The 26,524-nt window shown below is 40.5% G+C and overlaps 2 protein-coding genes across 2 annotated transcripts; both read left to right on the plus strand.

The window, feature by feature from the left end:
- Positions 1-597: 597 nt before the first annotated feature.
- Positions 598-9,798, plus strand: LOC137265654 (uncharacterized). The gene is made up of 7 exons (XM_067801087.1): positions 598-1,510; positions 2,758-2,865; positions 5,942-6,064; positions 6,684-6,734; positions 7,477-7,581; positions 8,957-9,094; positions 9,593-9,798. Exons 1-7 carry the CDS (start codon positions 1,447-1,449, stop codon positions 9,697-9,699), a joined length of 696 nt encoding a protein of 231 aa, XP_067657188.1. The 5' UTR covers positions 598-1,446; the 3' UTR covers positions 9,700-9,798.
- Positions 9,799-16,736: 6,938 nt separating this feature from the next.
- LOC137265901 (uncharacterized) lies at positions 16,737-25,964 on the plus strand. The gene is made up of 7 exons (XM_067801364.1): positions 16,737-16,854; positions 17,777-17,887; positions 18,665-18,799; positions 20,134-20,178; positions 21,186-21,293; positions 23,306-23,443; positions 25,750-25,964. Exons 1-7 carry the CDS (start codon positions 16,803-16,805, stop codon positions 25,773-25,775), a joined length of 615 nt encoding a protein of 204 aa, XP_067657465.1. The 5' UTR covers positions 16,737-16,802; the 3' UTR covers positions 25,776-25,964.
- The last annotated feature ends 560 nt before the right edge of the window (positions 25,965-26,524 follow it).

A 26,524-nucleotide genomic window follows, 5' to 3' on the forward strand; every position in this document is an offset into this window, starting at 1 on the left:
CATATATTTTCATAGTGTCCTTCAAACGAATGGGACGTTTAGTTTCAAAATGTTTGTCAAGATTTCTGTTGCTGATTAGTTTGCTGATGTCCAGTTCTGTTTGGGGACCTCTCACATGCGAATAAAAAAAAAATTATATTCAAGAATCTTGTCCTGACGAATTCCTCATATACCAAGCAGATACCACCCAAGCTACATAACACAATTAAACATATTTTAAAAAAAATATTGCAATATTTTAAAAGCATTGAGGTAACATCTATAAATCCACATTATTAACAAATTGCAATGCTGACACATTACTACAGGATGACCTCACTTGACAACATTTGAAACAAAGACATGTATGATAATTATTTCACAAACAAAAATCATTCTCCAATGATTTTACTAAACAGTAATTGTAATGCTGGTCTTGCATTTATCACAATTCATAAAAAATAATCAAGGTGTCAAAATTAAAAATATACTCAAATCAGCGTTAATTCGTGCATACACATAATGCGTCACATTATGAGACAGGGGTCAGAGGACACGTGACATCCATAAACGCCAACCTACGTCATCAGTCAGTCATTGACGTCGGAAAGAATCCACACGACTCTGTTCAAGTTCTTGTCGGTTCGCTGGAGATGGTACACGCTGTCTCAGCTGACGACCAAGATGACCCCAGATATGTTCAATAGGGTTCATGTCTGAAGAACGCGCTGACCAAGACAAAACGTTGAGTTGTGCACGTATTCTCGAACATGTCTGGCGTGTGAGACTTCTAGTTGTGCCACAAAATGACTCCTCTGTGCTGTTGTCGAATAAAAGGCACCACCAGTTTATCATTCAACGTTGCTGTATCGCTGAGCATTCCTATCTCCTCGGATGATAACCAGTTCTGTTCGTTCTCTGGTCACAAACGCCACCCCATACCATGAAACCTCATCCATGATTTCAAGCCACGGTCAGCATGTATTGCACGTGCTTAATCGCCAATTTACCGATGGCAACCAAGTGTATTCGTCAAGATTACTTGCCCCGCCTGCTTGTCACAAACGCGTTCACTGAGCTGGCTCATCTAATACTTGTTAAGCAGTACGTTTTTCACGTTTTGTAAAATGCACGATTCATACGAAGTTTTCGGACAGCTGCGTTGTTGTCGGACCAAGCTGCGGATTGACGAATGATTTCATTTCTGTTACAGCGTTTTCGTTATTGATACAATTATTTTAAAAATAATAAGTTTCCTTTGCGTGGTAGTTTATACAACATCTAAATCATTATTAGACCAGCTTTCTTGATTCAGTCCCGTTTTCTTATCTGAACTCTTGTCCTAGTTAACTTTTAATCTTCCACGCAAGTTTTCGCGAAAGAAAATTAGATAAAGACTCGACCTCCACCTGTTAATCTCTATTTTGACGAAGACTATTGTGGTCGCGAGAAATTCTTCTTGTACAAATGTATTGTCTTGTAATTCTGTTTTTTGTTGGCTTTGTCCGAGGACAAGTATCCACTACTGAACGTAAGTATTGGTGCAGTTACTCTGAATATTAGAGTGATAATGATGATGGTATGATTACAATAAATAACAAACAAGCTAATGCTGCACAGCCTAGTACATCCATGCACATATTGTTAACCAAAATGTGTGCATAGTGATATTTCTATTGCTACATAAGATCTATTTTTATTTCATACTTATTTTTGTTTTGTACGCCTTTTTCTGGTGGCTTCAGTTTCGTTAAGTGAAATTTTTAGAAGTTGGTATGATGAAGGGGAAGGTATGTATCTCTTTTTTAGGGTGATTCGTCATTTTAAAGTAATTGTAATTCATGTATTGTTCATGCTATATTTCCTGACGTCATTGAGAAACTGTGTAAAAAGCAGTAAAAGGGTACCCGGTATGATAGGTCGCATGGGTATCAACTTTCTAGCTCTTCACATTCAGCGTGGCCCATGGATTATCCTTGGTAATAATGATAATGGGATTTTGTGTTTGTGTGAAATGTTCCTGGGTCACGACTAATGTTTGTGTCAGACCATCCTTGCGACATGGAGACCACACATACGTAACTCTTTTTCGCGAACGCCTTTTCTCTCTACTCAGTTTTAGTGATCCGCTTATAAATGTTAAAAACAGGGGAATCTGATTACAGTGCACCAATAATAGAGATAATAATAATCAGTTATACTCTGATCTTTCATATTTACAAGTCCTCAAATGTCACATTAATTTGTCCCAAGCAGTCCGGGTTGTCTACTCCTCGCTGAATGAGTGATTGAGATAAGGTTTAGGCCGATTTTGCAAAATTCCAGAAGTATCACTAGGGGGACACAGGAAATGGGATTCAAACATTGTTCCCATGTAGGGAATCGAACCCGGATCTTCTGTGTGAAACTCTTTAACAGGTAGGGTGTCCCTGTTGATTTGGTTGATACATGATGTCATCATATCTCAGTTGATCACTGGCGCCATTTACACCTACTCGTGGCAATCCGGCAAGCCGTAGGCGACGGAAAGAGGCGAGTAGTAACGAATGTTCGGACGCTTGCGACTTGAAATGGGAGGGTCAATTCAAGAACACACAATTAACAATTACCAGTGATCTATTCATTGTATTTTCACCATTCAAATGCCAACTATGGCCTTTTGCCTTTTGCCTTAATAATCCATTTCTCAGATACTCGAAACTGGCTGTTGACTTGAAGTTATGCGTTTACGGTGAATGGGTCTTCCCGAATTGACTTGGTTCTGTCTATTATATCTAGCCTGTGGGGACAAACTCCCCAACTGCGCATCGTATGGCCAAACCTCCTGTACAACGTATGTCGAGTGGGCCAAGGAGAACTGCAACAGCTACTGCAAGTTCTGTAAAGGTAGGAGTGTGCGATACAGCCACTAGCCCGCTAGCCCGTGTCATGTAAAAATGCAGTTGGGACAGTAAATCAATGGCCCGATTGGCTTGTAACTTTAAATGGGATCATGTTGAACATATATCTGTTCATAACACACTTTTAAATCATACAAGATTATGGTCTAATGAAAATGTTCATAATGACCCGTATCCTTTTCTCATACACATTGTAATCTTTTCATAGTGATTACTTTCTGCATTCAGATTTCGGTCTTGTGAATTATTTTGTTTACCAGTAACTTTCAGGCGTAGCTACTCCGACTGGCTAGCAACAATTGGAAACCATGTCGCACGCTGTCGGGTAGACTTCACTTACAAAAACCAGTTTCGTAACATGCTCGAGAGACCCCACGAGAGTCTGTTAGGAAAGGCTACTGGATGCCTTTGTACAAGGCAACTTTAGATTGTCAAGTCAGTGTTTTTGTGTAGGAGCTAGAATCGCATTCGTGCTAAGATCACTTTGAACAAAAGCGCATTGTACCTTATCCCCTGGCTATAAAGACGACACTGAGTCGGTGATTCACTAAACGCCAGATACCTTGGATTATTGCTTATGATCATGTTTAGCCTGGTCCCTTCGACTTTTATGTTATAATAGTACTGACTGTGGCCTAAAACAAAAGTCACTCTCACTCAACTAAAGAAGCATATGTGTTTGTGATTAACCTACGAGTGGGGTTTTCGAAGCAAATCTTATCAAATATAAGAGGGCATTTATAAATTATCATAGCTATAATCTATTCGGGAAAATTTAAGAAACTACTTTTTCACAGAAAATGGTATATATGTTACAATCAGACTGTGTAATCAGTCATTTTGTGAAATGACTGAAACTGTCAGTTCGTGAAATGATTGTTTTGGTCAGTCAGTTGATGAAATGATTGAAATCTCTAGTCATTTCATGAAACAACTGAAATTTGGTCCTGGCAGTTACACTATCTGACTGAAATGGTTCGTTGGTGATAATGCGTGTCTTAACTAGTTTTGAGGTTTATTTATTGTTATGAAAATATTCTAATTAGCTTAATCTTACAGTGAGTTCACAAGCAGGGTAGTCTTAAGCAACAAAGGTATCAACATCCTTATCTGCTTTCCTTTATTTGGCATCTCAGGGATTAATTCTTTCCTGGAGAAGATTCAAGTGGTATGAATAGGTAGTTATGAAAACATCCCCTGAAACACCAACTGAATCATATAAAATGTACAAACACTGCCATCAGCATACATTTGCAGCCAACTTTCATTATGGACAACACAGTACTAGCAATAGTTTCTTACTGAACTGCAAGGGAGACACGCCAAGTGCCCGAAGTACATGACTCCCAGAGAAGAGTACTTCACTTTGGAAGAAGAGGTTCTTTGGTTAGACATGCTGGTGAATCAACGTCATGAGTACTACCTTAACGAAGCCACCTCAGACCTCAAATGACACACCTGTGTACTTCGTGAGAACTGAAGATACCTTTCATGTCATAAAGAGAGTGCATGTGGCTGCAGGACACGGTGGTCGAGAAAGCATGACGAAACAAATGAGCGTTAAATATGCCAAGATCTTGCTTGACAGAGATGAGCTTTTTAAATCACCGTGCCAAGAGTGCCAGAAAAAGAGAAAGAGACCGATGACCAAGGCCGTGGTAGTCAAATCTATTTTTACCAGTGAATTTCCATCCAGAGGACAAGGGGACCTCATTGACATGCAGTCCATGAGCCATGGTAGTTCGAAGTGGGTTATGGTATGCCAAAACCTTCTTCATCCTTGGCATCAAAGAAAGCAGCAGAAGCAGCGTGTCAGCTGGTTGACATTTTCCTTCTCATAGGCGCACCTGTCGTCCTTCCATCTGACAACGGTTCCGAGTTTACTGCCAAGGTAATGGAGGAAATGAAGGGGAACCTGGTGATAATGTAGCTGTGCCAACCTGTGGTTGATCGTGGTTGAGGAGATCCGCGAAATATATTGGGCGTGATAACAGACGGAAACATTTGCATTTACACAAAGCCATTTACGGAATGACATTTACACAGTTGCTACCATGAGTGGTATTCGGAAAGGGCACTACTGCCGTATTTAGTTTGTGATTTGCCCTGAACGTATTTTGGCAATCACAGACAAAGACATGTGTGTCTCTTAGGAGAAGCAGTTTCCATATCATCCATATCTGGTGGGCAGGATTTTGTCATTTGTGGCTTCTCAGGACTTAAAAGGTGCTAGACAAATAGGTGCAAGTGTTTTAGAAACAAAATGAGTTGCAACCGTCGTTGCCATAATAGCGTAAACTGTTGTAACACGTAATAGCTGTATGAACCAAGACCTGCCCGTCAGTGTATGGACCATGAATAATGATTGTTATCTGATTACACGTATATGAAATATAAAATGTAATATGTATAATTTGTTTTGTCATATATGAAACATCACCAACGAACAACCATTTCAGTCAAATAGTGTATCTCCCGTGGCCAAATTTCAGTCATTACGTGAAATGACTAGAGATTTCAGTCATTTTATGAAATGACTAATTACACAGTCTGACAGTAACATATACATATATACTGTCGAACAGGTATAAGCTTGTGAGAGGCACAGTTAGTTTTATCGCTTGTGCTGGAAGATGACACCATTTTCCAGATGAAATTGATAGTTATCAGGTCTGTCGTGGTGAATATTGTATTCAAGAAATCTGGCACACATCAAAAGTATACACCAAAATTTGAAGGCTGTTCAAGAAGAAAAAACACAAGGGGTTATTCGATGGTGATGTTTTCCACATTTTAGTATACATGACGTCATACGCTGGCAAAGGCATTGTGTGTACAGATATTGAACAGATGTGTATGAAAACATGTTCACACTGGTTTAGACGAGAAAGTGAGACAATATTTTACCTAAACTTTCATTGCGGCTGTTTTCATATCTAATACTGAGTGAGTGAGTTTAGTTTCAAGCCGCATTCAGCGACTGCCATACTATCAAATAATTATATGTCAAACGTACTGTAACAGGCTTAATATAGAAGCTGTTGAATGTCCATCTTTTCTAGCTGATCTGCCCTGTGAAGACGTGGACCCCAACTGTGCCAGCTACGACACCGCCACTTGCAACAACCCCCAGTTCAGCCACTGGGCCGAGACTCAGTGTCGCTACTACTGTCGACGTTGTTCAGGTGAGAGCCAAATAACCCCGACAACTCGACGACATGTCAACACTTTAAACGTCGAGTTATCCGCAGTACGAGAAAAGCAGAGTGCCACTTTTGGACCAAGGACGATGAGGTTCTCCCCCTTCAATGTATATATAGTTGATTTGATGTAAGAAGCATATGGAGATACTGCCCGCAAGTGACAATGCCAAGTGGATTGAAATGATATGTTTTGGGCCTTGTGGTGTGTTTACTTCAATGTCAAAGAGATTGAAACGATGTTTTCTGAGTCGTGATATATATGTAGTATAATGTCAAACCGACTGTAATTATTTTGTGAGCCTTGTGATAATAATGTCTATTTCTTCCCTAAAGCATTTCTAGCTATAATGCTTGTTTTAGATCCTGTAAAACATAATGGATATTCATAGCGTATTTTCTCTTTGATTTGGAAATCGTGTCTGAATACAATGTTTGAATGATATAACCAGTCCATTACCAGGAAAAGAAGAAGGAAAGAAAAGAAAGGAAAACAGCTATTATTATGATAAGTTAAACTTTGGATGAAAACAAGCTATCAAGTATATTGTGTTTATGTATGGGGCATGAAAGTTTACTAGACTGGTTGTTGGTTGTTTTTCAGCTGCGGCTCTAGCTGCAAAGGACGCCTTGCAAACAACAGTCCCCCCAGCATGTAAGTTATATTTGTCGTATGTATACTCCTCACAAAAATTAAACAGATATATGTAGATACACTCTCATTTATTGGAATTGCAAATCGTGGAATGGTGCAATATAAATGTGAAACATATGTACAGTCGATTAACAAAATGAAATGGTATTGAGCAATAAAACACGTACAAATTATCAAGAGCATGTACCCTTGAAAAATGTACTGCGTTGATGGAGCAAGATGTTTACATTAAGGTCCAAGTCAGTGTTGGACAGTGCAGCACTGTTCAGCAACGCTTATGACCATCATGAGCACAAATGCAAGTTATTACACGATTTTGCATTGACCAAATGAGTCTTGAAAGTGCTGTTGTGGAATGGTCCATCATTCTCCCTGTAACGAATGCTCAAGGTCATCTGGGTGTGAACATAAGTCTGGGGGTGAATATTCAGTGGGGAGTATACTTTCATAGCTGGACTACCTCGACTCCTTGTATGTAGGTCCTATTTAAATCATTTGCAATGTTCTGACGTCCGTTTCGATCCGATCATTCTCGCATTCTCATTATTATCGCATTGTATTAAAGGAGAACCCATTTGCCTACCTGGATATGACGAATGTCAAGATAAATACTCGGATATGACGAAGTGTCTATTTAACAGTACATAACATCCACATTTCAAGACTTACCCCAATAGTCTTAACGGTATTCTTAATTACGAATTCCGAAAAGTGTGTTCGTTTTATCCCGACTGTATTTCAGTGTGCAAGGACAAGATAGACTGTCAGGCGTACAAGAAGGACTCGTGTACACTATATCCGGGATGGGCAAAGGAAAACTGCATGGCCTTCTGCGGAATCTGCAAAGGTGGGACCTCAGTATTTTATTCGAATAACGAAATATAAATTGACCAGGCGAATGTATTCTTTGTGGTGTTTTTTACATCTGTCATCGAACTTACGTTACCGCTTCCCAAGAAATACATGCAAAGATGCATGATATCAGATGCAGGATGTGCGCGTGCCGTTCGCGTGTGTATGTGTGTATGTATGTGTGTAGTGAAATTCAGGTTCATCAGTTTAAATCCTGGAATAGGCAGTGTGTCAGGTGAGTTATAACAGTTCCATGAAAACTTCTTTTAAGTAGCATTTCCTCCGAAATCTTCTGCCCATAAGACAAACATGGGCGCGATGGGGTAGCCCAGTAGTGAAAGACCATTCTTGGTGTCCGCCGCAGTGATACTGACAGTGTGCTCACTCACTCACCCACTTGATGAATGAATATAGTGTCGATGTCACATTTACACCTTAATAATTGTAGTTTCGTAACAAAATGCACTGGACTAGAACGCAACTCGGTCTAATGATTTTTGTTTTTCCTGTCTTTTGTTTCTTTTTCCATGTTTTGAGTGAGTGAGTGAGTTTAGTTTTACGTCGCACTTAGCAATATTCCAGTTATATGGCGACGGTCTGTAAATAATCGAGTCTGGACCAGACAATCCAGTGATCAACAACATGAGCATCGATCTGCGCAATGGGGAACCGATGACATGTGTCAACCAAGTCAGCTAGTCTGACCACTCGATCCCGTTAGTCGCCTCTTACGACAAGCATAGTCACCTTTTATGGCAAGCATGGGTTGCTGAAGGCCTATTCTACCCCGGGACCTTCACGGGTCCCATGTTTTGAATTTCTTAACACTTACTGAATAATCTCTGTTCTTTGATTATAGATCAATACTTATAAAATTCTAAAACATCTGCGGAAAACGTAAATAAATAAATATTTAAAGTTATATTCTAAAAGTAAACCTAGGGATCGGATTGAATTTCATAGAATTACTTGGAAGCTATCGCTCTCTCGTAAGCTGCGCAATGGCATTAAACACAAAGGGATAGAGAAAAGAAAGCAAAAATAGCTAAAATATTGTGACTGTATTGTTAGTGAACGTTAGTGAGGTTTGACAGATCTGGAGAGTTAAAGATTGCTAATACTTTCTATGAATTGTACTCGTTCTCATTATCATATATAAGCCAAGTGGTAAAAGCGTCCGCTCGTCACACCGAAAGCCTGGAATCGATTTCCGGAGTGTGAACAATGTGTGAAGCACATTGCCGTCGCCCCGCCCAGTGATATTGCTGGCATATTGCTAAATACCGCTCCTCACTTCTCGGCGAAAATCCTTAAACTGTTCACGTGTATTTTTATGATCGTAAATCAGCTATTTTCATGACGTGTTTCAGGCGCCCCGACACCTCCCCCAGTATGTGCTGACGCTAATCCCGGATGTGCGGCCTACGACAAAGCGACAACCTGCAAGGATCCCAAGTTCACCCTATGGATTCGGTCCAACTGTGCAAAATACTGCGGTCTTTGCAGCGGTAACTTTCATTTTCCATTTAAAGTTTTTGTAATCAGAAATTACGGAAACGAGATTTTAAAAAATGTAGCAAGGGCGGATCCAAGGGTGGGGTGACGGGTGGGAGTGGAACCCCTTCCTTTTGAAAATGACTTAAGGCTACAGTGATGACTTTTTTGATCAATTGATCAAAAACAATTTTAACAATCATTCATGTTATGGACAGCGAGATCGATCAATTACTTCATAGCGATAAGGGTGGTGGGATAGCCCAGTGGTCAAATCTTTCGCTGGTCACACTGAATACCCTATTTCGATTCTCCATATGGGCACAGTATGTGAAGCCCTTTTCTAGTGTCTCCCGACTTGATAGTGCTGGAATATCGCTAACGCGATGTAAAACCATCCTCACTCACTACCTCATAACATCACACCCTAACACAACTCTACTATGGTTTATGGATACATTCAAAGTTTTTGTAAACGATTTTATCATCAATTTGATCTTGTGTTAATTCAGATGGAAGCGCGACGTCAGGCCCAGGGCTTACCATGCCAGCCACCCCGCCCCCGCTGACTCCCCCTGGTCCCTTTGGGGGCTCTCCAGCACCTATAGCTGGGAAGTAGTGCAACATTCCTTGTATTAGGAAGTATGGATGAACGACTGATGGCAATGTCCCTTGATTGTTTGGAGGAATACCGAGGTGATTAAAATCTTAGATCCTCTGAATAGTTCATTTTTATTGTGCTGTCCTGATTGTCTTCAGTATTTCCCACTCACAAGAAGTTCCAATCCGACGTGAAATTTGCTTTATCTCGATTTTCGCTGCTGCTCCGGGAATTAATGTTCTAATGTGTCAAAACTGCTCTTGTGTTAGCATAGTAGCAAAATACAAGGTTGTCTTGACTTTTCTTCTATGTTTATTAAGACATTCTAAGTATTCTTAGTAAAGCTACCCATATTGCAATGGCCATTACTTAAGGATCCAGATTTTACTATGTCGTAAATTATATTACACACTTATTGACAAATATGTTTTAAAGTTTTTTCTTGTCTATCTATAGGCTGGAGATGACAAACACTTAATGAGTGTAACACACATTCAAATGTCATCTTAAACACACTACACACGGAGAGATTCAAAGGACATTCGTTTCATGATTAAAACAATCACTATTGAATACGCTCTTCACCTTTACACGTCCATACACCAAGCACTGCATGAGATTAACACTTAGTCTTTGAAAACGTAAAATTTTGGCAGATACAAACAATTTCAAATTGAAAAGGAACCCCAGTAAAGTGGTAGGTCTTCAAACCTGTCAAAATCTAAACATAGTAAGTACAGAACTTACGTAGGAGCGAGGGACATACCGAGGCTGCAGGTCAAGACACATTATTATGATTTACTATGTTCTCTTTGTACATCACACCTCGGTCTTGTCAAAGGTGTCCGGTAAAAACATCCTCGATAAAAAAAAGTACCGTTAAGAAAGTTCTGAATGTGCCTAGGTAAACAAGGTTATCGGAAAAAGTCCCATTTTCATTCTGGACTTGTGTCCACATTTGCATGCAACCTTGTCTTTTCGAGTTGACCGTTTGGTGCACACATGACCAACTTCAAACCACCCTTGTTGGTCTGAATGGCCTCCATGATGGAAGTGGTACCAACGTTGTAAGATTATACGATATCTTGTTACTGGTAATTAACTGTGGATGAGATACGGACACACTGAAACACTAACAACTGTGTTTACTACATATGAAAGGGCAGGTTAGGTATTTAATCCGTGATCACACCGTGGTTATTTTGATGTCGTCTAAAACATCAAACAAACACTTAAAACTTCTTTGAGAGGCATTTTAGAAGCTGTGAAGGTGAAGATGCAGGAAAACAACGTTTTGTGGATAGTGAACTTCTTTATTGGAATACGTGCGACGTTCCGCGCAGGTACGAACACCGTTATAATTTAGAAAATTATATATGATTATATATGATTTCTTCGTGAGTGATTTTAATCAGTCTTGTCGAATGAGTACAACTAAAACCGCTTTTACTGGAAAAGAACTTTCTTACTGAAGATGTTTTTAATGTGGACTTATTTCTCTACAACCTTGGCAAACAGCATTGGGATTAGAGGTTATTTAGTAGAATCTGGACACACACGTGCAGATTCCCAGGCTGTCTGCTATCTTGAATATATCAGCACACATTTAACTGAAGATTTAAATTTATTGTTAACAGGCCACCTACGCAGCACTGTTATCGTGAAGGTTACACTTCCAGGACAGTAAACACGGGGAAAGGGTTTACTGCGTCTGAAAACTAAGAAGAGGTTTTAGAGCCCGTTCCACAATGCAATCTTAGCACAAAGATAATGTTATCTTCAACACTTTAACATACGTTTACCCTTTACCACAGGCTCAACATATTCATAACGCTATGGTCGCTTTGAAGAACTGAGCCTTTCACGAGGTAACATTCACAAAGGTTAACCTCAATGCCAATTCTTTAACACTGCACCGAAGGTATCAATGTCACTTACGATCACCTTATCGGAGGCCCAGGATCCTGGTGGGATCACCTTACGTTTCATGATATTTCATATGACGTCACTTGCTTGAGATACATATATCTTTTGATATATGAAAAAGAGTGAACAGCTGGTGATTTGGGATTGTTTTTCAGACATCAACGACGGGTATGTAAAGAGTTTTGATTGTGACGTACAAGTACATCATCCTGTAAGTGTTGGGGGTTACAGCCGTGGTTACAGCGTCCGCCCGTCACGCCGAAGACCCGGGTTCGATTCCCCACATGAGTTCAATTTGTGAAGCCCATTTTGGTACCCTCACCGTGATATTTCTGGATTCCGCGTATAAAATTTATGTCCGATTCAAGAATTGCATTTGCATCAATGCAAATTATCACAGTCCTCTTACAGCAATGTAAACCATATATATTGTGCTTTGGAAAGATGCAGTAAATCTTTGTGGCTTGTAAGTCACAGCCATATGCCTCTTACCAAAATATTTACTTTGTCGTCTTGGAAATAATTCGGTTGTGTACGTTTAAGCTTATCAGTTTAGTTAATCAACCTTCAGTATACAAAACCTGTGAACTGTTGTATAGTCTGTGTGAGCAGAAATGTGACGCATCGTCGGGTAAAAACGTTTTTGGGAAGGAAATATTCTCTAACAATCACATGTCTACTTTCTTTTGCACGTCAGTATAGTTATATTGACTGAGGATGTGGATCGACAATCTCAGTGTGAGATTAAATAATAACACAATGCATCTCTTCTCCTACATGGTTCAATCGTGTATCTTCAGGGAGAAGTGATTTCAGATAAATAGATTGGTATGACATATATATATATATATATATATATATATATATATATATGTGTGTGTGTGTGTGTGTGTGTGTGTGTGTGTGTGTGTGTGTGTGTGTGTGTGTGTGTGTGTATTCACGTATTCACCCTACATGACCTGATTATCGACATTTGATTGTGGGGGGCCATGTGTATGTTTTTCATAACATATCTCCGTAATCCATTTTTCGATTCTGAATGTACGATGTGTTTATGAATTATGGTAAAATTCGACGACACCAGGTGTTTGAACCTGATCTGATTACTGATAATCTCAGATGCTCGTAATGAGTAAACTAATGCAATAACTCAGTGACATGTTCGTGAGGACTAAAACCACATCCGAGTGTCGCTCCACAAAGTGTTACGTTACGACCTGTCGTACCACAACACTCTATCACAGGCTTACAAATCAACTTTTAGCCAGTAGTGTAGTGCTACGAACGTTTTGTAGATCGATCATCTGATCTATTTTTAGACATCGAATACCATAAAACTTCAAGAATATTTTACATAGCACTGTACGCATGTAGACGTTTATAGACTACCAAATATTAGGGTGTTCCAATACCTTTTGTTAGTAATATATATTGGGGCATATGCACTCATTTTAGCTTATGATAGACCTATTAGACCCTTAGATAGACCCTTAGAAGATCTATTATCCCTTATACTAATTGCCTACAATCGAATATGGAAACGTCGAGGCGAACAGCTTCGAAACACGCTGTACCTGAGGTGATGCTGGTGACGTGCTTTCCCAGCATGCCAACATGGCGGCAGGTAGATGGCTTACTTCTCTCGAACTAGCACTGCCAGTCTTCCGCGTGTATACAACCACAATTATTTAGCACAGTGATAAAACTTGATGGTGCAAATAAATAGAATGGACTGAATTTGCTTATTAATATCTATGTGTTGAAGAATAAGCATTTATAAAATCACGCGAGAATGTCTGTAACTCGAAGTCTGGATGTATGTTGAAAATCTAAGAACTGATTCACGAACAGCAACAGGACAACCCTGTTAGGACGTTGACGTGGACGGTGCTGCGCACGACACAACATTTTGATCTGCCCCAAACTACGAACCGTAGGCTATCTACATATGCCCACAACTCTACAGCAAATGTGACAGTACGCGCACGGGGGTTAGAAGGAGGGTTGTGGTCGGGTGTGATGGTCGGCGAATGGATGTGATTCTGTTTGATGTTAGTCCCCATGTTGTATTTGCCCGATCATGTCGTTAATACCCTATATATCTGCCACCATTCAAATAGAATTCCAATAGTACAGAGTCAAAATTCATGTTTCACAAATCCACGAACCGCGAAGGTTTTGACGAACCTACACAAAGTCTTTTCCTAAGAATCCCAAAAGGACCCGGTGCCTGAATTTAAAAACGGACACCCATATCCCAAAAAGGGCATGCACGTAGTATGTTAAGTCATTCATTAAGATGATTCTTCAGGACTCAGTCATTTACATCACTTAACTTCAACTTGAAATAGAAAATAAACATCACGCAGTGTTAATATCTATAATCTCATTAAAAGATGGACAGGGGGCACAACTTACTAGGGCAGAGCCTTGCGCCCTGCTAAACATAGGCAGTGGAAACCGTAACAGACACTAAATATGTTTACTTCTAATGAAAGCACAGACAGGAAAGGGTGGGGGAACCAATGCACACTCATGTACATATTAAATTCATATGGTAAAGCACTGATAGGTAAAATAATATTCCATCAATACCAATGAACGATAGAAGGACTGTTGGTTTTACCTGGTGCCCATGCGTCGATCGAACCTAGGTCTGCGATATCGCGATGTGTCAGACGGACGCTTGTAAAATAACCCTGTCGCCATTACATTGCACCCTTTACCTCACATCGAGTGAGAGCTTAAATGCGTGTGTGCGTGAGTGCATGAGTGCGTGAGTGCGTGAGTGAGTACACTCCTAAACCTAAACCAGATAACCTAACTGGCCCCGTCACCATTTTAAATGAGAGGATTCATATCTGCAGGCAATAATCGGCCTTCCAAGCCATGCGTGGATGCGATTCCTTTAGTCAATACAGCAGTATCTGCAGGAACCAAAGCGTGACATTATGGGTTGTAACAACTGTTAAAAAACCTGCGCCAATGTGCAGTTGGTGATAGTTCTGACCGGTCCGGGTCGAAAATTGTCCTCATTTTGTAAAAGAACATTTAATGTGAATTTTCATTTGACCTATACATCTGAAAAGATGCGTTACACTATTCATTACGCATTGCACTGTGTGAACATGTTACATATTGTTAAAGGTCACATGCAAAACAAAGTAAATTAACACCTGTCGGGCTTTTACGACATAGACAGAGTGCCGGCTGAGTGTATCGACAAAGGAGCCCGCCAAGGAAAAGATTCCGTTACCTTTGAGTGCACACCCAACGGCTCTGACTGGGTTCAATATCCCGGGTCATTCGTTTCGAGCGTAGTAGACCCAAATATTGCACTTTTGATTTGTGATTGCACGCTTATAATTTTGTGTATTTTGGTGTTTTTTTCATAATCAGTAATGCGTATTATATGTCAGGAATAGGTGATAATTTTGTTTCAGTTATGTTTGAATGTTTTGTTGTATGTGACCTTTAAGTCATATTTTTTAGGTTGTAAGTGCTTACTCTATATTCAGTTGATGCAAATATCCTTTCTCTTACGCGGGCGATGGGGATAAACTAGTACGTTAGCTCGTCATGCAATACACCTGGGTTCGATTCCCCGCATGGGTACAATGTGTAAAGACCATGCGGTCGGAATATTGATAAAAGCGGCGTAAAATCACACTCACCCGCCGAGAATAAATTAAGAAAGGAATCCGAATGAAGTCAAGAATATGTTTGCAAGTCTAGATCAGATCTCGAAGTTAAGATTTGTTCTGTTTTTTAATAGATTTTAAAATATATTTTAAAGATATAAGCTACATTTATGTTCGTTTTAAGAAAATCCACCATTTAGTCTTAAAAGCAGGTCCATAATGAGTTATACACTGATTGGAAACTGCGAGGCAAAAAAGACAGAACGTTTTTGTTTTTTTACAGATGATGTCGATATGGTGTTGAGGTCTTAAAGATTAATTTAATTCAAGACGCCGACTGCCTGCGGAATTGATCGTTCAAAACAAACGAACTCAAAATGTGAGAAAACGTGAAGGTTAATCTTTTCGCAAACAACTGGTTACTCTTTGATGTTTTCATTTTCATATTTCATATTCATAAGATCGGACGAAACTAAAAGGAAGGAACAATCCGAAGAATTGGGATGGAATTCCCCTAAAGATAATGATGTTCCAAACCCATGCATGTCGTGGGATTCGACTTTGATAACGACATCTTAGGGACAGACTTATTTGGTTGATGCAGACTATTTCACACACCGATGCTCACGTTATCAACCACTGTCTGAATCCCAGTCGATTGTTTGACCGACGGTCGGAATAGTGGAATAGCGCGGCGTACAAATAAACACACAAAAGATTCTGCTGAGGACGATGTGAATAATTGCATCACATCATTCTACGTCACGATTTTGATAGAAATAGCAACTTTAGAAATAACTGCACGAAATCATGGGTTGGAACTTAGCAGACACTGATTCTGTTCTCGGGGGCAATTTGCATGTAAGACCACATCAATCAAACTAGTCTCACTGTCCCTGAACTGTATTATTGTTTTCTCGTCAGCAACCCTCACCCCAACCCTAGCCCCTCTGCAGCGTTAAAAGTCATAAATGAGGCAAGTTTACAATGCTCCAGGTTCAGAATCTCCACCCATCTCATTGAGGCAAATTAAACGGATCTATTTCTTTCTGTCAAACCGATATGTATTAGAAGACTAAGCGACAGTCTACCATCAAACTAACAGGGAGAGATGTTATGCAATATTCAAGCCATATCACTTAATTAGGGACCGTTCATAATTAGTTTATGACTAGGGGTGTGGGGTTAGTGGTGTGTGTGAGGTGTGGGTTTGGGGTGATTTTATAAAGTCATTCACATTGTACACGCTACTCCTTATTCCCTCCACCCCACCACCCCACTATCATCTTCCTAGCCACAGATTACGAACGGTTCCTTAGATGACACACTTTATTAGTGTCTCCATGTACGGAATCGAAACCGATCATGCCTACCAAACCACCAACACAATGTCTACGATATGCCCAGTACCGACAAGACTTGTTGGTTGTGACATTAACTAATTCTTTTCTTATCTATTTGTCAATAATGAAGATATGACTCAGAAACATTTGTGTAATCTTCAACACCGTGTTCCCGTTTGCTGAAGACTACAAGCGTTTGACAAGTTTGGCGATGTTGAGACCGGTGCTCTTCCTAGGTCTAGTTTCATGTGTCCCAGCGGATCGTAAGTTCTGTTTTGTGACGGTGAAGTGTTTTATCATTGAAAAACGGTGTAGCAAATATTAGTATACATTTTTAGACAACCCTTAGTCCATGAATATATATATTTTGATAGTAACAAAGAAATCAATTTAAATTGAAAAGGAACCTGTCTGTTTCATTTACCATTGCAGGGAGGGCTAGACTGTAAGGAAAATATGTATGTGTGTGTGTGTGTGTGTGTGCGCTTGTGTGTATAACAATTAGCTAATGTTATCACTGAGTAAGGCCATTTCTAATTCGTAAATAATGAATCATTTACCTGATCTTTTCTCCTTTCTTTGATCATGCCTGTACTTGTTATCATTTGGAGGATCTTGTCACAACTCAGGTAGGTATCGATCGTTATCATACGTGGATATCTAATTCAGGCTATTTCCTGAAAATAAACTGAGGTTCCTTATAAAAGGTGTTTAGAGGTCTTGTTTCAACTAACTGTATAGATACAAGACTCACGCATGTTTTAGGAATCCGTTTATTTTGCTATTCAGGACAAATAATCATCAAAGGAAACGAGGTTTAAAAATTCGCCGTTTTGTACATTCAACATTTCATGCTTGGAAAACTGTTCGAGTGAGTGAGTGAGTGAGTGAGTGAGTGAGTGAGTGAGTGGGCGAGAGAGTGAATGAGTGTAGTCTTACGCCGCACTCAGCACTATCCTCGCTATATGGCTGTGATCTAAGAAAGGACCAGCATCGACCGCACAATCCAGTGATCAACAGCATGAGCGTCAATCTACGCAATTAGTATACGATGACATGTGTCAACGAAGCCAGGAGCTCTGACCATCCGATTCCGTTAGTCGCTTCGGAATCATGAGCATGGATCAATTCTAACACGGGTAGTTTCAAAGCCGAAGTCATTAATCCCGATTAAGTCCATTTCAGCTTGCGTGGACAAGTCACACAACTGCGAGAGTTTTGGAGAAGCGGTGTGTGACGGACTTTATCAAGCGTGGGCCGCACAAAACTGTCGGAGAACATGCAATCTATGTGAAGGTCAGTCAGCATAAATTGCAACAAAGATAAGCAATATTTTTCTCGCTCTAGTTACTGCAGTACTCGCAAGTATGATTCATGTTTAGTACTAAGACCAAAAAGAGTTCAGCGCTGCTTTGGGAAGTTTTTGGGGCGTTGGGTTAGTCTAACGGATGAAGCGTTTGCTCGTCACGCCGAAGATCTAGGTTTGATTCCCCACATAGGCACAACGTGTGACTCCCATCGCTGGCTTAGTTGACATATGTCATCGTATCCCAAATGCGTGTATTCCTTGTTACTGATCACTAGATTTCCTGGATCAGATAATCCAGTGATCAACAACATGAGCATCGATCTGCGCAATTAGGAACTGATGACAGGTGCCAACCAAGTCAGTGAGCCTGACCATCCGATCCCGTTAGTCGCCTCGTACGACGAGCAGAATGGCCTTTTATGGCACGCATGGGCTGCTGAAGGCCTTTTCTACCCCGGACCTTCACGGACCACTACCATGAGAGCATTTCGCAAAACTGTCAGGCTGAACCAAGTTGAAATATGCTCTTACGAAATTGTGTATTTTCTTTGTGGTAGAATATAGCTTTACGTAGGTTACCATCCGCAGTAAATCTACAGCAAGTATCCCGTCATATCTCGGCTTCACACTTTGTACCAATTCGACCAGAAACGCATTAACGACTGAACTGTCCCACGTTCTGTAACCAGGCGTCTGCCGTTGATTACTTTCATAAATGGTATTCCCGATGGAGTTCTAACAAAACAATACTCCTCTCTACTCAGTATCGGCAAGCGTCTCCCCACCATGCACCGACGTTGACGATGACTGTGTGGACTATGACAAGTCATCGTGCTCGGATCCCAGTTACGCAGACTGGGCGAAGTACAAGTGCCGCTACTACTGCCGTCTCTGTACAGGTACTACGTCATTAGAACGGTTAACGATATCTTAACTCGAGGAACGTCGGGCTGAAATACCTCATTTGCAAAGATCACTTCATTGTCTGGTTCATACTTGATTATTTCTACCGCAGCCATGTAGCTGGAATACTGCTGCGCGTGGCGTAAATCTACACTCACTCACTCTTCCGAAAATAGCGACATGACTGTTCCTACCATGACATTACCACCACCAGATCAGTCCGCGAGTCGGAAGCAGTTCGGCGCTAAACGTTCGTATCGATAAACACGTTGTCTCCGTCCCCATCGTTGCAGGAGGAAATACGATTTATCGCTGACAACCAGTTCTCCATTTCCATGCCTGTACCCTGTTGACCACTGGATTCGTCGTTATCGGCGAAGTCGTGTCAGGACAGGTCCAAATGTTATTTATATTCCCCACTTCTTTCAAATGGTTTGATCTCACTGAAATTCTTCGAAGACCAGGCACCTGTCCCGCAGTGTCTGGTGATGTAGCAGATCTGCGACGTAGGTCAAACACCCGGACGAATCGTTCCTGAGCAAGATTGATCACTCTTCACCGTCCATTTCTGGTACGGTCTTGGGTTGAATTGAAGCAGGTTCGTTTATTGCAAAGATATATTGTTCGTATGTGTATCCTACTGCAAAATAACGATGTGTTAAGCAACGTGGTCGTGTTGGTTCTTGGTCTTTTCAATGCTGACGGATGTGTCGAACACTCGGATAAGTCGAACTTTCCCCTTGGACCCAACGAGTTCGACACAACGGGGTTTGACTGTATATCGATGTCACAATGGAGATAGCGTGCTGTGGTGAACGATTAAGTGTCTTGCAACGTCAGGCCGGGACTCCACTGTTTCCAAACGTCCCATAGAGATATTTCGGTCAGAAGTATTCACTCTTCGTTTACGTCGTAATGAAATGATGAATTTGGTTTGGTCGTTAATACTCGATGTCTCTAATCACGTTTCCGACACATTGCACGTGCATTACGTGGTAACCTTTTTCTGCGTGAACAATTTCATGTATCGTTTCTCTTTTTATGACAGGCGTTTACAAACACAGGGATATGTTTGCGCCTAAAAGCCAACAAGCACGACAAATTAACCCGGATTCAATTTCAGGAATTGTCTTAATATCGATTACTGTCAAATTATATTGAAATGAAGTGCTGAAACCGCCTGCTGATTTTTGCATATTCCACCTTTTCCACATTCTGCATCTGCCGTTTAAAATGATATTGTTATGTCTACATGCTAAGAATCTGTGTGGGACTGTTCTGGCTGAATTTTATTCACTTTGCACGTCACATGATGTTTGAACATTTTCAGCTGAAGAATTGGCTGTAAAAGATTTGGAATCAATACCTCCAGTCCGTGAGTATTTTTGGTTACATATTTGTCCATCTCGTGTTCCTGAAGATAGTTTGGGTAAGGTAGAGGATGGGACGGTATTCTGAATCTGTTTAAACAAAAAGTATTTTCTGGAAGTCGTGCATTGGCCATGTTGGACCTTGTAGATAAATTGTTTTGTGTGCAAGATTTATTTCTTTTAATTATTTTAGTGATGAAAACGTCTTAATGGGCTCATTAAAAATGAAAATCCCGAACACTCAGGGGACAATGGGGTAGCCTTTTGGTTAAAGCCATCGCTCGTCACGCCGAAGACCCGGGTTCGATTCCCCACATGGGTACAACGTGTGAAGCCCATTTCTGGTGTCACCGTTGTGATATCGCTGGAACATTGCTAAAAGCGACGCAAACCTGTACTCACTCACCCAAATGTTCAGAATTGACAGTTTGACTGCACGTGTTAATCTGAGCTAGAATTCTTCTTTAGGAACACTGTTTGTCTTCCGTACTGATTCGGTTTAGAATTCTTTATCAACAAACTATGTTTGCTTCTCATGCAGACTGGGGTTTTCATGCTGATTTTCAAAAGGCTGAAACCAGTCGCCAAAACGTTGATACCTTAAAGTCCAAAGGGATCTCGTAACAAATACCATCGAATACCATTTCTGATTTGTTTCAACTTCAAACATGGGCTTATACGAACCTTTGTCGTATATTATTTCACTGAGTTCGGAACGAATACTCTTTATGTGTCTTTGCTTCTAACAATTCGACTGCATGCTAAGTGTTAGGGGGTAAGCTCATGATCTTGCATTGCGTTATTCTGCTGATCGATATCGTAAATTCTGAATAGAACACTGGAATATTGATGCAATAGAGTCGCTACTGACAGTGCAAGAGCCGGATCTCTTTCAGTCACTAGCTAGGTGAGATGAACAAAATTCGAACCCATGAAGAGCCCAAGCTTCTGGAAAGTCTAAGAAACTATAACGACAGACGACTTGTCCAACATTGTCTCTGTTTTGTTCCAGTGTGTAAAGACAAAGTCAACTGCCATGACTATGAAGCACATATTTGCCATGGCCAATACCAGGACTGGTCTAGACACAACTGCATGGAATTCTGTGGGTATTGTAAAGGTACGTCATAGGCAGTTATGTTGCTGGTTCGTGGACTGTTTTGTTTTGTTTTGTTTCCTATCTCCCTACCGTCTTGACTTTTCAATCTGAAGTCACATAATGAAAACAATTGTCTCAAGATTCTCACAGACATGGAAAGTTATGCCCAAATTAAGCCGTGCTGTAAAGAAAAAAATACAGATCCTTTCACTTCAAAATGGAAAAAGAATACTGATGTGTATCTTTTTACATCAACATGAAAAAAAGTACTGATGTGTTATCTTTTCACATCAAAATCAGGTCAGCTTGACCTTTCGTCATCTGTATTTTTCATCTCCATTTATGTTAGAATATTTCAAACTGTTTTCGATTCAAAATGGCTCGATCTGCATCATAATCTGACACTACTATAAAGTTACTGCATATTTTCAGTTCCATGAAAAATTACACATTTAGTGAGGAAAAGTTTCACATATTTTTAGCTTCAAGTATATGTACTGAACAACAAAAGAAACGCAATTTTCATAACAAAAACTTGGCAAAAACCCAGAGTTGCGTTTCTTTTGTTCTTCAGTATATTGCTCCCGTCCGACCTTACTTGTTGTTGGATATCAGAACCGTAAAATCTAAGGATACAGTCAGGTTAGATGAGGTGAATGTCTTTTATCGTAGAGTTCTTGGTTATTGCTCTTATACTCTACGTGCATGCACGTGTGCTTGTGCGCCTGCGTGGGGGTATCAGACGGAACTAATGCGGGTTTGACCACTGTCCGATCCCCGGAGTCCTTTGTGTCTCATCCACATAACGGCACGGGACAGGCAGGGGTCTCTTGCTGACACGTGGCCAGGGATCGAAACCCCACCTTCCGCTGTTCAGGCAGACACTACGTACATCCTATGGACCACAGAGGCAGTCGACTTGTCTCAGGGTGTTTGCTTCTCCTGTTTGCGTCACAATGCGTCTTCAGGCCACCCTTGGTAACCCAGGTTAGAAATTGTCTTCAACAGCCATTGCTCGCCGTATGAGGTAGCTAACGGGATCGGGTGGTCAGACTCGCTGACTTGGTTGACACATGTCATTGTATTCCAATAAATGGATTGTCAGGTCCAGACTCGATTATGTACAAACAACCACCTTATAGCTGTACTATTTGTGGAACTGACGTTAAACAACAAACAAACAAACATAAAAACCTCTTCAGGCAGCATTCAAGAAATTTTATGTTAGACCATCAAACATGTCCTGCGAGCTTTACTTTTGGTGAAACTGTGAAGAGATATACGTATATCATTATATTCTGCGTTGAAATGAACATGATCATGAACCAATTTGGAGTTAAGATTCATCGGTATCATATTGACCTAAACGGACACATTGAACTGCCCAATCCATAGCTGATTAATTCATGAAGATAGCTATGGCAGATTCCCGGGACTTCCAAGTCCTTGGTATGTTTCACCCTTCTAGTATAGAATACAATAATGATAGCCGTCGCGGGATGTGTGCTTGGACGTATGGATGAATGGTCTTTGCCCCTAGGCGTGATGGTCAACACTCAACCTGTTTCCCGAAGGTCCGTGGACATTACTGGACACATGTTTACATCTGTGTCGACATGTTTACCGTACTTTTGTACATAGTTGTAATAACAAACCATGAAAGCACAGTTACATATTAGCCATATACCCCATATGTGTTACAAAGACAAAAGACATTACAGTCAACACTACTAGAGGTTTGATTCGACTTGCCACATTGGGGTAATGCGATGGTAATCGCATTCACTGGTTCCTCTAAAGACCCGGCTTCGATTCCACAATATTTCTAAAATGCATTATGTAAACATTACCCAATATTCGCATTTATTAATTTACACCCGTGTATAGTAAATGGATACGAAAAGGCACCAAGGCGTCATAGTATGGAACAAAACCCGGACGATGAGTCTGTCAAGGTGAAACAGTATGATGTAAACCACCCTATTGCCCCTAAAATTTTACTTATTCCTAACGTGGAGAGTGATAACTTGCAGGGGTCCCTCATCCACCTCGCGCCTGCAAGGACACCGTGACCAACTGCATGGCCTACGGCAGCGGCCTCTGTACCAACGACACCTACTCGGTTTGGGTCGATGACCACTGCAGAAAGACATGTGCTCGTTGTGAGGGAGGTACGTAGACAGTTTACGTGAGACAATCAATATGAGAAAGTAATATAATATACAACTATAGTCTGGACAATACCTGTCTTTATGGACCCGCTAAAAATATATTTATTTTTTTTGCGGGTCCATGAAAGCAGCTATTGACCGAATGCACCAGTCTTCAATTGTTTTATTATGTAATTACCGCGAAAAAAACTTCTAAAAACCAAACTATGTTCATTTAGTCAAGAAAAGCTATTTCATTTTCACTACAAACCAATAAAGTGATATCAACCATACTGTGACATGTTAACAATAGGACGACGTCATTGCTTGAATGACGTCATCTATTTTAATAACTCAAGTCAATATAAGTGTTTTGGTCGGGACACTTGACCGCCTCTAAATAGCGGGAAAAATATGCTTACAAGGTAATGCTTAATACGTAAAGCTGACAAATTCGAAACCTTCTATCCATTGTAAGATGCAGTCCAGTAAATACAGGTAGATAAAACACAGTGCCCAAATCAAGCTTATTGTGTATTATTGACAGTGGATTTAGATCAGCACTAACAGGATTAATGCAGTAATTGTAGCGTTATCTAATTTTTATGGAGTATCTAAGACACATTATTGAGCACGATCCTTGAAGCGATTTGTAATTACTTGATTTCAATTTTGATTCGCGAATTGCACTTCCAAACTACGGTTAAAGTTTCAGCTACAAAGAAACACTATATGGTTCAAATGGAGTGCAATTATAAAAGAGGGATGTATATTATTATTCATTGTATATTACTATTTGAAATAACAGCGAAAGTGAAAAGTGAACCCACCAAATTGTTAACATGAACACGACATTAAAAACACAATACATAAGAGGGTTTGAAGCTAAAAATAAGAAGACTTGTGATTTCAATATGCTGCAAAATAGTTTTTAACAAACTGCATGACGTAATGACCCGTAATAAAGAAAACTGATTAGGCACTAAAATAGCATGCATGAATGAGTAACTATAGTTTAAGGCTGTTCTTAGCAATAGCCTGACAGTATCACTCCATGGCACATTAAGAGTTGTTTTCTTGCATATGAACAATCAGGGCAACTAACCCATGTTTTCAACGAGATGGACGTCATTAATTAAGGGTCACCTGATACACAGCACAGGTAAAGAAAAGTTTTTCAGACATAACAGAACTAAGAGTGAGTGATTAACACTAGAAAACATGAATTATGTAGACCAAACCCCAAAATGAAAATGACAGACATGAAGCACTCGACCATACCAACTGTTGCGTACCCTTCTCGTTCGTCCGACATTTTGTTCTCACGTTCCTTATAAAGTTTAAAAAGAAAGCTTGCGGGATCGCATTCCATTCCTCTACTAGACCTCTGCGAAGTCCTGGGAGATCAACAGGTGCTGGTTGACGTCTGTGCACGCGTCGACCGAGTTCATTCCCGCATGTTCAATTGGTTTGGGATCTGGCAAGGATTTCCATGTCAATCCTGGCCCTAGGAGGCTCAGCGTTGTCTTCTTGCAGTAAAGAGGGTCGACCATAAAAGACATGAAAAGCTTTTTAAGCTTGCCGGACTGGCCCTGCTATACCCCAAATCTCATCCTGATAACGCTGACCCGACCATGTCCGGTGGGCACGTCCAGTCGGAGTTGTCTCTGCCCAAACCTGAGCCTGCCTGTGAAGAGCATACGAGATCAGTAGATTTCAGCGGTCCAGTCCATCTCAAACGCTGCCTGTGACGTGGTGTTAGTGGTGGACGAACTGCATGTTGCCTACAGCGGAGTCCGGTGGCCCTTGAGCATCAACGAACGGTGCCTCTGAATATCCTTACATTAATAACATTAAAGTGTTCTGTCTAAGGGTCTAAATCTGTTACGTAACGCAGTGTTAATCATGCCTATCATCTCGGACTGTTCTGACTTTGCGGCGACCTGGTCGACGTGCATATTTCACGGTCCCACTGACGTGAAATCTCTGCTACAGACTACCAACAGCACCTTGATTTAGATTAAAGCTGACAGCAACCCGTCCCTAAGTTTGACCAGATCCCTAAAGATCAATAGATAGTAGCCTATCCATGTTAAGATTGTATAAATCAATTCTTTGACGTACAAGAAGTAATCCGAAACATATACCTGCGGCCCTCTTCATTACAGTTCAGAAAGTTTTTTAAACATTCAGTTGTGTATATTACTAACGAAAACGAAGATTTGTAACTTTTAAGAAATAATGTTACCCATTTCGTGACCCTTCGAGAATGACGCCTAGTGTATGTATTCATGTACAATGTACATATATCCACGTTTGCTTTACAGATGGCGTGCAGCTTCAGACTTCGTAACTCTAGATCTGTAACCATCATTTCGACGACCAGCGGTCATCAAAACCAGACCACCCAGCCGACAATGTTGATTTGTTGTTTTACTAAAAGTTCCACTGACTGACCTTTTCAAGCTATTGCACCGGTCAATGTTTAGATGAATGATTCCAAGCAACAGCCAAGATCAATAAATCCTCTCACACATACTTATAAGACTGTCCGTATTTGTATATGTGTGTCTCCTCATTCGAATCGCAGAACCATCACATGGAATAGACTCTCGTACACGAACGTCCCTAACAGAATAGTACGGCGGTACTGCGAATTATGACATATTTCACAAATAATAATTATAAATGAAATTTTTGATCCCTTGCTATTTTTGCTAACAATTTAATTGAGAAATGAAGATGACCTGTGTTTTTAGGTTCTCGGCTAAGATGTGCTGTATTTATTTTATCATATCAGTGTATGAAGTGAAGACGGAGATATGAAAACCGTTTCATTATTTCATGTTGGAGAGGCGACTATGCTTGTCGTAAGAGGCGACTAACGGGATCAGGTGGTCAGGCTCGTTGACTTGGTTTGACAAGTAGTATATACAATGACAGTTCTGGACCACTTTCAAGAAATGTCTCTACAAAGCCTTATTTAGTAAATAAGGCTTTGGTTGGGCCATTAGCTCTTGCTACTATTACCCCTACTACTTAACGTGTGTTGGAGGTAACACTGTGCCGTACGGTACGATCAATAATTCTTCTCTTACAAAC

Source organism: Haliotis asinina, chromosome 15, assembly GCF_037392515.1.
Source record: "Haliotis asinina isolate JCU_RB_2024 chromosome 15, JCU_Hal_asi_v2, whole genome shotgun sequence".
Taxonomy (NCBI): Eukaryota; Metazoa; Mollusca; class Gastropoda; order Lepetellida; family Haliotidae; genus Haliotis; species Haliotis asinina.

Coding starts and splice junctions, on each gene's coding strand:
- LOC137265654 (XM_067801087.1), top strand. CDS start 1,447: ATGTATTGTCTTGTAATTCTGTTTTTTGTTGGCTTTGTCCGAGGACAA. Junction 6,065..6,683: donor CTACTGTCGACGTTGTTCAG/GTGAGAGCCAAA, acceptor GTTGTTTTTCAG/CTGCGGCTCTAGCTGCAAAG. Junction 6,735..7,476: donor AACAACAGTCCCCCCAGCAT/GTAAGTTATATT, acceptor ACTGTATTTCAG/TGTGCAAGGACAAGATAGAC.
- LOC137265901 (XM_067801364.1), top strand. CDS start 16,803: ATGTTGAGACCGGTGCTCTTCCTAGGTCTAGTTTCATGTGTCCCAGCG. Junction 17,888..18,664: donor AACATGCAATCTATGTGAAG/GTCAGTCAGCAT, acceptor CTCTCTACTCAG/TATCGGCAAGCGTCTCCCCA. Junction 18,800..20,133: donor CTACTGCCGTCTCTGTACAG/GTACTACGTCAT, acceptor GAACATTTTCAG/CTGAAGAATTGGCTGTAAAA.